At 38.7% G+C, this 13,988-nt stretch overlaps 1 protein-coding gene across 2 annotated transcripts in view; it reads right to left on the bottom strand.

Moving 5' to 3' along the window:
- Positions 1–13,988, bottom strand: part of NCAM2 (neural cell adhesion molecule 2) — a 582,026-nt gene that overhangs the window by 114,426 nt on the left and 453,612 nt on the right. For both annotated transcript variants that reach the window (XM_030579736.1, XM_030579747.1), the window contains exon 12: positions 4,760–4,933. In XM_030579736.1, the coding sequence (XP_030435596.1) occupies positions 4,760–4,933 (174 nt within the window). The remainder of the gene's footprint in view (positions 1–4,759; positions 4,934–13,988) is intronic.

Raw genomic sequence — 13,988 nt, forward strand, 5'->3', positions numbered from 1 at the left:
ACCATTCTGCTTTCATAGCATTCAGTACCAAGTTTTCACAGATCTAAATGACTGTAGAAGGCAGAACGCAATAGAAAATCATGCCATGATGTTTTGACTTTTACTTTCTTATAATTAGTAAGGAAAGTTTACAGACATGTGGTACACACAGAAAATGGCATGTAGCCGATCTGCAACTGCTAGCAGCAAATATGTCCAATGGCCCATAATGATACACTAGATGGGGAGGGCTTTGAGTTACTACAGAGAATGCTTTCTCAGGTGTCTGGCCGGTTCATCTTGCCCACATGCTCAGGGTCCAACTGATTGCCATATTTGAGGTCATGAAGGAATTTCCCCCAGGTCAGGCTGGCAGAGACCCTGGGTTTTTCACTTTCCTCTACAGCATGGAGCACGGGCCACTTGCAGGTTTAAACTAGTATAAATGGTGGATTCACTATAACTTGAAGTCTTTAAATCATGATTTATGGACTTCAGTAACTCAGCCAGAGATTAGTTGTCTATTACAAGAGTGGGTGGGTCATGATGGTCCATTCTGATCTTAAAGTCTATGGGTCTATTCTCCATTGAGGAGCAGGCAAGATAACAGGGGTAAAGGCTTAAAAGAAAACTCGTTATGAATTATCTAAGCACACAGAAACAAACAGTCTCAAGATTTATTACAGTTTTTCTCATTCAAAAAGTCAAAAATGGGGGAAATTATTTTCAATAAGGCAGGGAAAAAAGCAGCAGCAGCAGTTGTAGGCTGAGAAAAGCAGGAGAAACTGCAACCATTCGAAACAACTGAAAATAGGGATTTAATATGGAAGTGCTATCTCAATGTTAACTACAATGACATTGCAAATGGGGTAAAAGTAACAAAGGGGAATTTAGAAAGACTTTTAGAAAACATGCTGAAGCAGTCTGAAAGTAAGAGCATTGAAGGAACGAGGTGAAGGCCAGTATCTTTAGACTGGGTCCTGCAATGCTAGTGGTCGCCTGTCATAGAAGATCAAAAAGACTATTTTATGGTAGTTTTGGCTTGGTGAACTTTTTATCTGTCTCTGTAATGAAGAGATAGTTAATAAAGGGATTTTTGTTTTGTGACTACAATACATCATTAGGAATAGCCAAAACAAAACTGAAATGCAATACACTTGCAATATCCGCACCGTTTTACAATTAAAATAAATCAGGCACATTTTATTCTTTCTGTCAGACAGTATAGTATAGGATTACCAATCTGTGTATGTTGTGGGCTGTTAAAAATGAACATTTTCCTCCAGTGATCTCAGAGATATTGCAGTAGTTTCTTATATTTACAATAGTTTCAAGGACTGCACTGTATCCATAAAATATTTTACAAATCTTTATTAAAGTCCTCGGTATATTAGCAGAAACAACAATTTACAATATCATCCTATGTTAACTATGGATACTTGATGAATTTTTTACTGGAATCTACTGCACACTCAACTCTCCGTCATATGGTCAGACATTCAATTTTTCATCTATTTACAAAGCACAGAGCCTCTCTGAAGTTGAAAAATGATTCCTCAGGTTTTAGAGAGTGGGGCTCCTAACTGTTACTACTAGCAGAAGTGGTGACAAATATTACCTACTTCTGAGACACCTGAGGATAATCTGATTTTTTTCCACCTCTCAGTGTGGCAGTGTGGGGCAGTCGCACAGTGGAACGGAGTGCAAAGTAAGAGACTCGAGGGAAGTGGAGCTGGATAGATGAAAGGAGATAGAGTGTGACAGTAAGGGAAAGAGAGGGGAAATTGTGGAGAAAAGGGAATTTAAAAAAAAAGGAATACAGAGGAAAAAAGAGGACAGCAAGAAACAATGGGGGGCATTATGAGGTTTAGTATCCCATATTGCCACTCATTCTGAGGGGCTGTGTATCACATTGCACCAGTTGAGTGGTATGGCTATGCAGATCCAAGGAGTTTCACAGTCTTGTTCATAGAGGTGCTGATCACAAACAGCAAATACTTGTGGCTCACCAGGGTACTCTCAGTTTGAAGCAATCCCAGCAATCAATAACCCTTGTTCCCCTAACTCAAAACACATGAATCAGCTATAAAGTGTAATGCCAAAACAAAACAAAAAATCTTTCAAACTCAAACAGAGGAAAAGATGGCAAAAAGACAACTCCAGGAAGTACTGATACCAGGATCAGCTAATCCAATTACTTTTTTGTAATCAGTTCATCTCTGTACACTCCCAACACTAAAAACAAAGAATAAATTTCAAAGAAAGTCATCTGGGGAGTTGTCTTAACATACTGTGATACACAGTTAATGCTAAGGCATTCTCTTCTTTAGCCTATCTCTCAGATTAAATTAAGCATCTTGCTAATGTCAAACCCAGATGCCAACTGTATTGTCTATGGTAACAGGGTCCAGATTACATTTAACTAGATCACAATCTGCTACATAGCAATGCAACTTAATTTTTTTCATCATTGGGTGTTTAGTATGTTGTAATTCTCAGTGCAGGCTCCTAGTCTGGGATCTTTGCATCATTCTTGCTCTAAGACAAAAGGAAAAATGGGATGGAGAGAGAAGGAAGACCATCCACACACATGCCATGCTACTGGAGGAAATGGATTATCTTAATACATCCTGTTTTCCCTACACCTGCAAAAATTCTGAGTTCTTGAGGCTAAATATTACTGCTGTGGTAAGATGCACTACGGCCAAGACACTATCCAACTTACACAAACTGTTGATAACATTTTTAGAATGATCAAAAGATTTTACTTAGATATAATTGAAATGTTTTGTTCCAATTTTCCTTTTTTATTTTAGATTATATAACATAAAACTTTGAAACAAATATAATTTCAAAATGGAAAACTGAAATGTCCAATTCTGAAAAGGTCAAAATGGAACATTTCAGTGACATCAAACACTTTTTTCCAGTTTTTCTTTTTAACAAGCTTTCATCAAAATTGACATATTTCTTCAAATATGTCTAGTATAGACAAATTGGCATGTTCTAACAGAAAAATATTCCATCAGAAAATTTCCAAATCAGGTCTGCAAATTGTTTCTAGCTGTCAAAATCTCATCCTTAAATCCTTAGTATCTGTTTCATTTCAAATTCAGAAAGTTTTAATTTTAAGATTTTCCATTTTGAAAAAGGTGAATATATATATTTTACAATGGGAACATATCTGGAAAATTGTCAAAAAGATTGTGTTCAATCTTTCAAAAATTCACCTTCGGGAAAGTAAATTTGGAAAATGTGAGAACCAACAAGTAAAGATTGTATGAAGTGAAGATGTGGGAAAACAAGATGTTTTAATATATGCCTTGTGCACCCTTAACTATAAGAGTCACTACTTGTGACTACTAATTGACCAAAATCTTACTAATATATTTCTGGACAAATAAATAAATAAGACACATTCTGATTCAATAACTATATAATACCATACTAAACATTAAAAGGAGATGATTTGGGGTTGAACCCCTCATCCTGTTCTCTTGATTTGACTGGACTATGCTTAACACAGAACATGTGTGTGAGAGTCAGCAAGACTGGACATATTTGTGTTCCTCTAATCCTGTAGACAATGGAAGTTAGTTCAGCCTCTGTGTAAATTAGGAGTCTCAGGGCTACTCTAACTTATACTAGCTGAGAACAATACCCAAGGGCAGGGCAGGGCCTGACAGGGGTTGCTGTACTGCAACACCTTCTGGCCAACACCACTCCATCCCCTCTAGGCATTCACCTGACTCACCGACGCCAGGGGAATCCTCAGGTGCAGGGCCAGCGCTTCCATCTAGGCGATCACCTAGGGCACCAGGATTTGGGGACGTGGCATTTTGCCATCCTCGGCAGCAGTTTGGCAGTGGGAGGTCCTTCCGCGCTCTGGGTCGTCATCGGCAATTCTGCGGCGGCTCCCTCACTCGCTCCCGGACCCACCGCCGAAGTGCCCCAAAGACCGGGAGCACGGAAGGACCTCTCCCCCCCACCGCAGAATTGCCGCCAACGACCGGGAGCGTGGAAGGACCCCCGCCTAGGGCGCCAAAAACCCTGGCGCTGCGCTTGCTCAGGTGACTCTATTAAGATGAGGATTATAGATATTTTGTGTCTTCAGAATGGTGCAAATTGGCCACAGGGTTGGGCCAAGTTCTGGCCCATCTGTCCAGCATGTCAACCATTCAATATCTCAAGAAATTTATTTTAGCACTAAAGAGACACTAGTTATTAATATTTTATAAATATGTTTTAAAAATACGTAACAAAGATTAACATGTATATAAAAGGTTATAGAGTAGCTAAAATCAATAATTCATCATCAGGACTTAGCATACTGTAGCCCTCTTAGTATTTCTTAATTAAATGCACAGTGAAGCATATTCAAGACTCTTAATTTAATTCTTCTGTGATTTCCCTTTTTTGTGATTGATCACTTTGCAAACTGTGTTCTTCATACTGCATAACTGGCATAATAAACAAATCTAAATCATTAGTTTTTGAATAACTTTCAGTTTGTTTATCAGACTTCTGTAAAACCAAGAAATAATATCAATGAACTTTTAAAAGATTATAAAAGGCCAGATTCTCAGCTTGTGTAAGTATGTTTAGTTCCACGGAGGTCAATAGAACTATCCACAGTAACTGAGGATATGGCCCAAGAAGTAATATTGATAGGAGATACAGACTCAGTTAACAAGAATTTATATTAGTACTCCTTGTTAGTCTCTCTCTCTCTCTGTCTCTCTCTCTCTCTCCACATATATACAAATTTTAACAGACTCACTTTGAACTCCATGGGAGCGGACTACTTTCCAAGTTTCTGAAGCAACTTCTTTCACATCCACTTGGTAATGATGAATGGGCACACCTCCATGTGAATCTGGCTTATTGAAAGAGACCTTGGCAATAGTCTGTGACAACTCTATAATTCTTACTCCATAGGGACTGGATGGCACATCTAAAAAATAACAAACATCAATTTAATTCAACTGTGGTAATCAGATAACCTACAGAAAGCACTTGATAATCCATCTCAAATAGCCTACTGAGAAAAAAATAGGTTATAAAATATTTTAATGCATATGACTTCAGATTCTGTCTTAAACAGTTAAGTCTACGCTACAGTCCAGTGATATGAAACCACAAGTAAAAGAAACAAACTTTCTTGTATGGACAATTAAACAGTGTTAAAGTGCGTATAAACGTACTCCATTTCACCAAGGACATGGTTCTCTTCTGTCTTTCTTTCGTAGTACAATCCAGCTAATTTAGAGGAAAACAAGAGTTCATTGACTTTTTTTGGTCATTATTAGGGCTGTCGATTAATCACAGTTAACTAACATGATTACTTCAAAAAATTAATCATGATTAAAAAAATTGTGATTAATCACACTTTTAATTGCATTGTTAAAGAATAGAATATCAATTGAAATTTATTAAATATTTTTGGATGTTTTTCTATATTTTCATATATATTGATTTCAATTACAACACAGAATACAAAGTGTACAGTGCTCACTTTACATTATTATTTCTATTACAAATATTTGCACTGTAAAAATTATAAACAAAAGAAACAGTATTTTTAAATTCACCTCATACAAGTACTGTAATGAAATCTCTTTATCGTGAAAGTGAAACTTACAAATGTAGTTTTTTGTTACATAACTGCAGTCAAAGCAAAAACAATGTAAAACTTCAGAGCCTAAAAGTCCACTGAGTCCAACTTCTTGTTCAACCAATTGCTAAGCCAAACAAGATATAATGCTGCCCGCTTCTTATTTACAATGTCACCTGAAAGTGACAATGGGCATTTTCATGGCACTTTTGTAGCTGGCATTGCAAGGTATTTACGTACCAGATATGCTAAACATTCATATGCCCCTTTTTGCTTTGGCCACTGTTCCAGAGGACATGCTTCCACGCTGACGACGCTCATTAAAAAAAAAAAGTTAATTAAATTTGAGACTGAACTCCTTGGGGAAGAATTGTATGCCTCCTGCTCTGTTTTACCCACATTCTGCAATATAGTTCATATTATAGCAATCTCGGGTGATGACCCAGCATGTTGTTTGTTTTAAGAAAACTTTCACTCCAGATTTGCCAAACAATGTGAGATTTCTAAAGATAGCTAAAGCACTCGACCCAAGGTTTAAGAATCTGAAGTGTCTTCCAAAATCTGAGAGGGATGAGGTGTGGCGCATGCTTTCAGAAGTCTTAAAAGAGCAACACTCCAATGTGGAAACTACAGAACCGAACCACCAAAAAAGAAAATCAACCTTCTGCTGGTGGCATCTGATTCAGACGATGAAAATCAATATGCACTGGTCCACAATGCTTTGGATCATTATCAACCAGAACCTGTCATCGGCATGAGTGCATGTCCTCTGGAACGGTGGCTGAAGCATGAAGGAACATATGAATCTTTAGCTCATCTGGCACGTAAATATCTTGCTACACCAGCTACAATAACAGTGCCAGGAAAATGCCTGTTCTTACTTTCGGGTGACGTTAACAAGAATCAGGCAGCATTATCTCCTGCAAAAGTAAACAAACTTGTTTGTCTGAGTCATTGGCTGAACAAGAAATAGGAGTGAGTCGACTTGTAGGCTCTAAAGTTTCACATTATTTTATTTTTGAGTGCAGTTAGTTTCTGTACATAATTCTACATTTGTAAGTTAAACTTTCATGATGAAGAGATTGCATTCCATTATATGCATTAGGTGAATTGAAAAATATTATTTCTTTTGTTTTTATTATACAAATATTTGTAATCCAAAATAATAATATAAAGTGAGCCCTGTACACTTTATATTCTGTATGGTAACTGAAATCAATATATTTGAAAATGTAGAAAACATCCAAAAATTTTTAAATAAATAGAATTATATTATTTTTTAAAAGTGTGATTAATCACACAATTAATCATGATTAATTTTTGTAATCACTTGACAGCCTTATTTACTATATAACTATGTAAAGGAGAATAGCAGCCTTTACATCCAACTTAAATCAATGGTGCCTTCTACCTAAATGGAGAATTCAGATTCTGCATTTCTATAAAAAGATTAATTGTCATAATAAAGAAAATATTAAAGGAAAATATAAAGATGTTCATATGAAACTATTTAGCCATTTTTATAAAATTCGGTAGTGCAGTCAAACTGTCATAAACAGATAGTTAAGGGTTAATGTCTCTTTTACCTGTAAAGGGTTACAAGCAGTGAACCTGGACCACCTGACCAGAGGACCAATCAGAAGACAAGATACTTTCAAATCTTGGTGGAGGGGGGTCTTTGTTTTGTGTTGTTTGTTTGCCTGTTGTTCTCTCTGGGTTCTGAGAGTGACCAGACATACCTACAGGCTCTCTAATTTTCTGTTCACATAGTAAGTACAAGTAGAAGGGCGGTTTAGTCTTTTCGATTGTTTCCTTTATTTGCTAATGTGTATTTTGCTGGAAGGATTTTAATTTGTGTTTGTGCTGGGGGGAAGGCTTCTCTCTAGTGTCTATAAGCTGAAAGACTCTGTAACCTTTACCATCTTAATTACAGAGACAACTTTTACTTTTTTCTTTCTTTTATTAAAAGCTTTTCTTTTTTAAGACTTCATTGATTTTTTCCCCTTGTTGAGGCTCAAGGGAATTAAGTCTGTACTCACCAGGGAATTGGTGGGATACAGGGAGAAAAAAGAGGAGAGGGGAAGGTGCATTTCCCTTTGTTTTAAGATTCAAGGAGTTTGAATCACAGTGATCTTCCAGGGTAACCCAGGGATGGAAAGCCTGGGAGAGGCAACGGGGTGGGAAATGGTTTACTTTCCTTGTGTAAGATCCAGGGGGTCTGGGTCTTGGGGTCCTCTGGGAAGGTTTTGGGGGGACCAGAGTGTACCAGGCACTGCAAGTCCTGGTTGGTGGCAGCACTACAAGATCTAAGCTGGTAATTAAGCTTAGGGGGGTTCATGCTGGTACCCCATCTTTTGGACGCTAAGGTTCAGAGTGGGGGTTATACCATGACACAAACATATACCCATTTATTTTTGCTGGATTGGACTCCAAAATATTGTTAAGGATCTTTATGAAAGGTTTCTCTTCTATTTGCATTTTAAGGATTAATTTGCAGTCTAATTTGGACATGAAATATTTTCCTGGTAATCAAAAACTAATACACAGTTTTCAAAGAAGAAAAAAACAATAAAAAGTATTAAAAACGTTGGTGTTTCTGTTGAGATTCTAAGACATTAAATAAAAATGAGAAATTTATTTCAGTGTCTACATTTTCAGAAGCAGAAACTTGGCTTTATACAACATGGCCCAAATAACTAAAGAGTCTTTTCTTTTTCATTCTTTTTTTTTTTAAACTCTCCTGGTCCTGTAGGTTTTTCACGTGGTTCAGCAGATTAGTACTGTGCATGGGCATTTTATATACATGGTAGTGCATGACAAGTACTGGCAAGCCTTTTTTGTTGTATATTCAGAAGACAAAAAAAAATCAGATATGTTTAGGGACTCTCTTTTTATATATTTGAAACTGGCCTCTATGCAATTTACTTCCTACTTGCATATTTGACATTCTACTATTCATTATCTTACAATATAAGAAGAAATTATTCCTCTGTTTCAGAGTGGTATGTCAGAGATGTACACAGATGTGCAGTAAGAATCACACTGAACTTCTATCAGTACTTAATACAACTTTCAGTTCTTTTTGACACAAGATTTAAAAAAAAAACTGTTTAAAGACACATCCATCTTCTTAACTCTCATTGAAAATGGGGAGATGGAGGACACCATAAGTGACTGCTGTACCTCTGTGGAGACAAAGGATGACCCAGTGGTGAAGGTACTAGCTTGGGACATGGGTACAATTCCATGTTCCATGTAGTGGGGCGGACTGTCCCACTCCCTGGGAGGATGGGCTGTGGCAGGCCAGGGAGCCTGCGCAGCCCAGGAGCCAATCAGAAAAGGGCTTATGGGAAGCCAATCAGGGCAAGGCTCACCCATGTATAAAGGCTGCCCAGAGCAGGAGCAGTCAGTCTGTCCCAGGCCTTTGACAGGGGAAGGTCAGTCTCCAAAGGGGAGACTAGCATCGTGGGCAGGGCAGGGAGGCTAAAAGGCTCTAGCCCATGGCTGCCAGGCTGCAGGCCCTGAAGGGAAGGGCCTAGTGGGTGCAAGGGGGTGGTAGGGGAAGCGGCCCAGGGGAACAGACAGAGGAGGGGAAAGAAAGAGGACAGCGAGGCTGATGCCAGAGGGTCCCTGGGCTGGGACCCAGAGTAGAGGGCGAGCCTGGGTCCCTCCCTTCCTCCTTGCAGTACATCCAGCCATTAGCCATAGGGAGCGGCCATTATGGACCACGCCAGATCCCTGCCAAGAGGGATTAGACTTTGGGGTGTGTGGTTGCACATGGAGACTGGAGTTGAAGACTGCTGATTATTGATCCCTGGAAGGGGGTGCAGATAGACTAAGGGCCACTGCTGGAGAGCAGTGGCCTCGAAGAGGATGCTGCCGAGCAGGGAGCAATGCGGGTCCAGCAACAGCAGCGGAGAGCAGAGGGCAGAACAACGGACGGGACACCACCAGGAGGGGGTGCTCCACTGGAATTGAGCTAATTCCCAGAGTCACCAGCAGGAGGTGCTGTGGGTGGTGAGTCCCTACCCGTTTACACTCCACCACAGAATTCCTGTCAGACCTTGGGCATGTTACTTAGGTCAGTGGTTCTCAAAGCCAGTCCACTGCTTGTTCAAGGAAAGCCCCTGGCAGCCCGAGCCAATTTGTTTACCTGCTGCGTCTGCAGGTTCGACCGATTGCGGCTCCCACTGGCCATGGTTTGCCGCTCCAGGCCAATGGGGGCTGTGGGAAGCGGTGGCGAGCAGCAAAACTTTGCCTCAGTACCCCATCTGTAAAACAGTGGGAAAAGCACTTCCCTACGTCACAGAAGTGCTGTGAAATACAGTAAAAAGTCTGAGGTGGTCAGGTATTATCATGATAGGGGTCACATACATTTATAAAATAGGTACCTTCCCTTCCCTTTATCCTCCTGTTGGCTGTAGGAAACCCATAATTCCACTCTTCAATAGGCCTTCCTGCATTTCTCTCCTACAAACTCTGTTAGTCATGCTGTTTTTCCTCTTAAAAAGACTGTTATCCAATAGACCCTGGTGCTAATTCCCAAAATTATCCAGTGGGGTCCTCTGACTTTTAGTTTTGTATATGATTCATTATGATAAACATGGCATATGGGAGGAAACATCATAGATGCAGAAAGGATTTTTTTTTTCTTTCTTACTGCAGATCTGAGAATAATTTCTGCCAAATGATTAATATTCAGTTTCTTTTTGTTACTGAGCATCAAGTGAAGCTCTTTTGAAGACCTAGCAAAATATTTTGCATGATAGCTAACAACGTGCCAAAATGTTTAAAAGAGAACTACTTAAGAAAATGTGAAACACACTCAAACACTTACTCATAATGCACATTAAAGGCACATCCTTCAAAGAATGCCAACCATGCATTTCAAAGAGTAGCAAAGTTATATTCCGTTACAGAATATGCAAGTATAGAGTGTGTCACCCAAAGAAAGTAGAGACTGTTACTGGACAGCACCAAAAAAACAGAATATTATTTTTGTTTAAATAATACAAATTAAAATATCGCCTATCTCCTTCAGAATGAGTAAATATAGCATTTTTTCCCAGTGGAGAGCAAAAAAATAAAGGAAAAAATAGAGCATTAGCAGACTAATGAATGAACTGAGTCCAGTTTTGCAGTTAGTTAACAAATATGAACTCAATCCTGAAAAACGCTGAGCATTCTGGCCCTGATCTACCTACACATTTATATGTGTATTAACTTTAAGTATGTGAGTAGTCTTCCAATGGGACTATTCACTTGGGGTCTGATCCTATAGCACTTAAATCAGTGGGAGTTTTGCCATGAACTTCTATGTGAGAAGGATCAAGCCATTGTTCAACATTCAGAATGTGTTTATTAACTGCTTTGTAGGATTGGGGTCACAGTACTCAATGCTTTGGAGGATCAATCTTTGATGAGAGGCTCTCTTTCTCTCTCAAAAAATAGTGAGGGCTGTAACTATAAACAGCAATGTTAACCTCCACTATCCATCTCAGGAAAAAGCCTGACTCAGAAATCTAATTTATTTCAGCAGGATTCCTCAGAGGATAAGGAACAGCTCACCGTGAATAAATGCAGCCAGATCTGGCTCTAACAGTTTTACTGAAGCTTCGTGTAAAAATAGAATGGGGAGTCAGGTATCGGTATTTAGAAAGTGACATTCCATTTTTTTTCTTTTCCTATAGCTTCATTCTCTCCTCACTAGTCTTTCCCTAGTAAAACTTCACTTACTTTAATAAATTCACTCTGAATAATAAAAAACATCAAATGGTACAAATTCAAGTTGAATGAAGAGATCTGTTTTCCAACTAAACAGTCCTGCTCTCTCTCTCAAACTGTTTCCCAACACTCCCTAAGGTGGTATAGACAACTGCTTCAAATGCCTACCAACTTTCCTGCAAGAAATATCTTCAACTTTGACCCCAAAGAAGCAGGTTTGAAAAGACAATCCTCACTCCCTCACCCAACTGATAAGGATCTGTAAACTGTGAGATTTGATCATATGATAGGCATCACTATTGGATGAACCTCACTCTGCTTTGAGCATGACTTGTCTCTGGAACAGGAGAATTCCCTTCACCTCAGGCCCTGACACTCTACCCTTTCTTCCCATTCACTTTTCATCTCATGATCCTTCATCACCTTATTATCATAATGCTTAAAGGCATTTTTGGTGAAATATGGTAGCAGGAGAAGTTTCACTATCCTCCATGCAAATACAGACTATATTTTAACCTTAATTTTATTTCAAAATCCCTATTCTTGCACATTAACAAAGGGGTTATATAATCAGTCTCTCATTGTTGAAGTAACACACATTATCCCTTTTAAATACTGTTAAATGTTTTGCTGAATATCAGTGTCCTGTAGCATTTTCATGACCAACACAATGTTGTGTGTGGTTTTGCACAATGACAAGAGTTTGGCAAATCAAGTCTACAATTCACCGGCAGAGCTGTATTAGGTAGCCTAACTTGTAAATTTCCTATATGTACTATTCACTGCTGTAGCTACTGCCATGTTCCTCGTGTCAGGGACAGATTAAAGCATAGGCGCAATAAGTCTATCTGTGGTGCTGCAGCTCCTGGAATCCTGTGATAAGATCAGACTCTCAGCTGCTTTTTTTTTTTTTAAAGTTAGCCCTCATGGATGCAAAGAAAAGACTGAAAACATGAAATTAATGTAACTCATGCCTGTCTCAATCTGCAAACAGACTGAACCAACAGCTCCAAGAGGGGTGAACTGACCCATTCATCTGAACTGCTACACCAAGAGAACTAGGTCTTGCGTAGGAGTCAAGTATCAGAGGGGTAGCTGTGTTAATCACATGCATCCGACAAAGTGGGTATTCACCCACAAAAGCTCATTCTCCAATACTTCTGTTAGTCTATAAGGTGCCACAGGACTCTCTGTCACTTTGTGTAGGAGTGTGGCTGAGAAGCCCCAAGTATTTTTTTCCTGGATTGCCTTAATTCAGTCCAACATCATGCTGATAAGCACCAAATTCATACTGAGCTTTCTTACAAAATCCTTATGTTTGTCTCTTCCCATCACAAACTTCACATAAACCATGTTTGTTTTAAATAAAATATTGATTCAAATGATAAATTTCAAGATCACTGTTGGCAATGCAACTTTCTATTCATGTTTCACAACCATTTGAAATACTACTACTAAAATCTCAACAAAAAGGTAGAATATGTGTTTAATAACCAATGCCTTCTTCCTGCACACTAAGGTTTCACATAAAATAATGTGCTTCAACTGAACCTGGGCAAATCCAGGAATGGCTGTGCTCACCTCAGGCTCTGAAAGCCATTGGGACAATCTGCCAAGCTCACCTGGCTTGTCAAGCCTAAGCCTGTCCTAGAAAAAAACCACACAGTTTTAGTAGACTTCTGTATTAAAAGCTGAGGCTATGATGTGAAATAATGTATTCAGAGTGAAAAAAAGATAATGTGATTTTTGCATTCTAAAAGTTGTTTGTTCAGCTATTCAAGTACTCAGGCAGTAAAGAAGGGGAAGATACCATGGGGCTAGTATTGTCAGGAGTTGAACACCTCCTGGGAGGCACTGGGCAACTCCAAATTAGAGTGTTTTAATGGGAATTGAGGATCCTCAGCACCGTTCAGGATCAAACCCTAAAAATAAGCTAAAACAATCCAGTTTGTGTAGCTGTAAATAAAAGTGTCTGGAGTATAGACTGGTTCAACAGCTCTGTATAACTAGGGTTAACCATAAGAAACGGTACAGCTGAAAATTGCATTCCTCCTTAGAAGAGGAACTTTTTGTGTCATCACTGAGTCTAATATTTAAAGTTTGGCAGCAGAAAAAGGACAATGGCATTTTGGCTCAGGAGCACTTTCCAACTTACAGTAAGTGTAACACAAATAAAATAATATTATCTGAGTTACTGGGGGGAAAAAAACTGCCCCAGAAAAGCACACAAAGGAGCAAGTGAATCCTGTAGTGCTTTAACAGAAAATAATTCAGTAAAACAATAAGTGTTTGGGACATTTACCATAGGAGGAAACTTTGTTTAATGCTGTCTGCCTAAGGAATTTTATATATATATATATATATATATATATATATATATATATATATATATATATATATATATATATATACACACACACACACACACACAGATTGAGAGAGAGAGTACCCTAGGATTAGTGCTTCCTATGAAAAATTAAAACCAGAAAGTGAAAGCATGGCTGTACTGAAGTCAATGTTACAGCTCCCATGGAGTTTAAATGGTCAGAATTTCACCTAGAATGAGCATTGTTAAGAGGACTCCCTAATGAACCACAAGTAAAACTAGCAACCAACCAGCTGTCAATTATCTGAATCCTCTGAGTGTTGTGTTTTCATTATTCTTGGATTT

The sequence above is a fragment of the Gopherus evgoodei genome, chromosome 1 (assembly GCF_007399415.2).
Source record: "Gopherus evgoodei ecotype Sinaloan lineage chromosome 1, rGopEvg1_v1.p, whole genome shotgun sequence".
NCBI classification, from domain to species: Eukaryota; Metazoa; Chordata; order Testudines; family Testudinidae; genus Gopherus; species Gopherus evgoodei.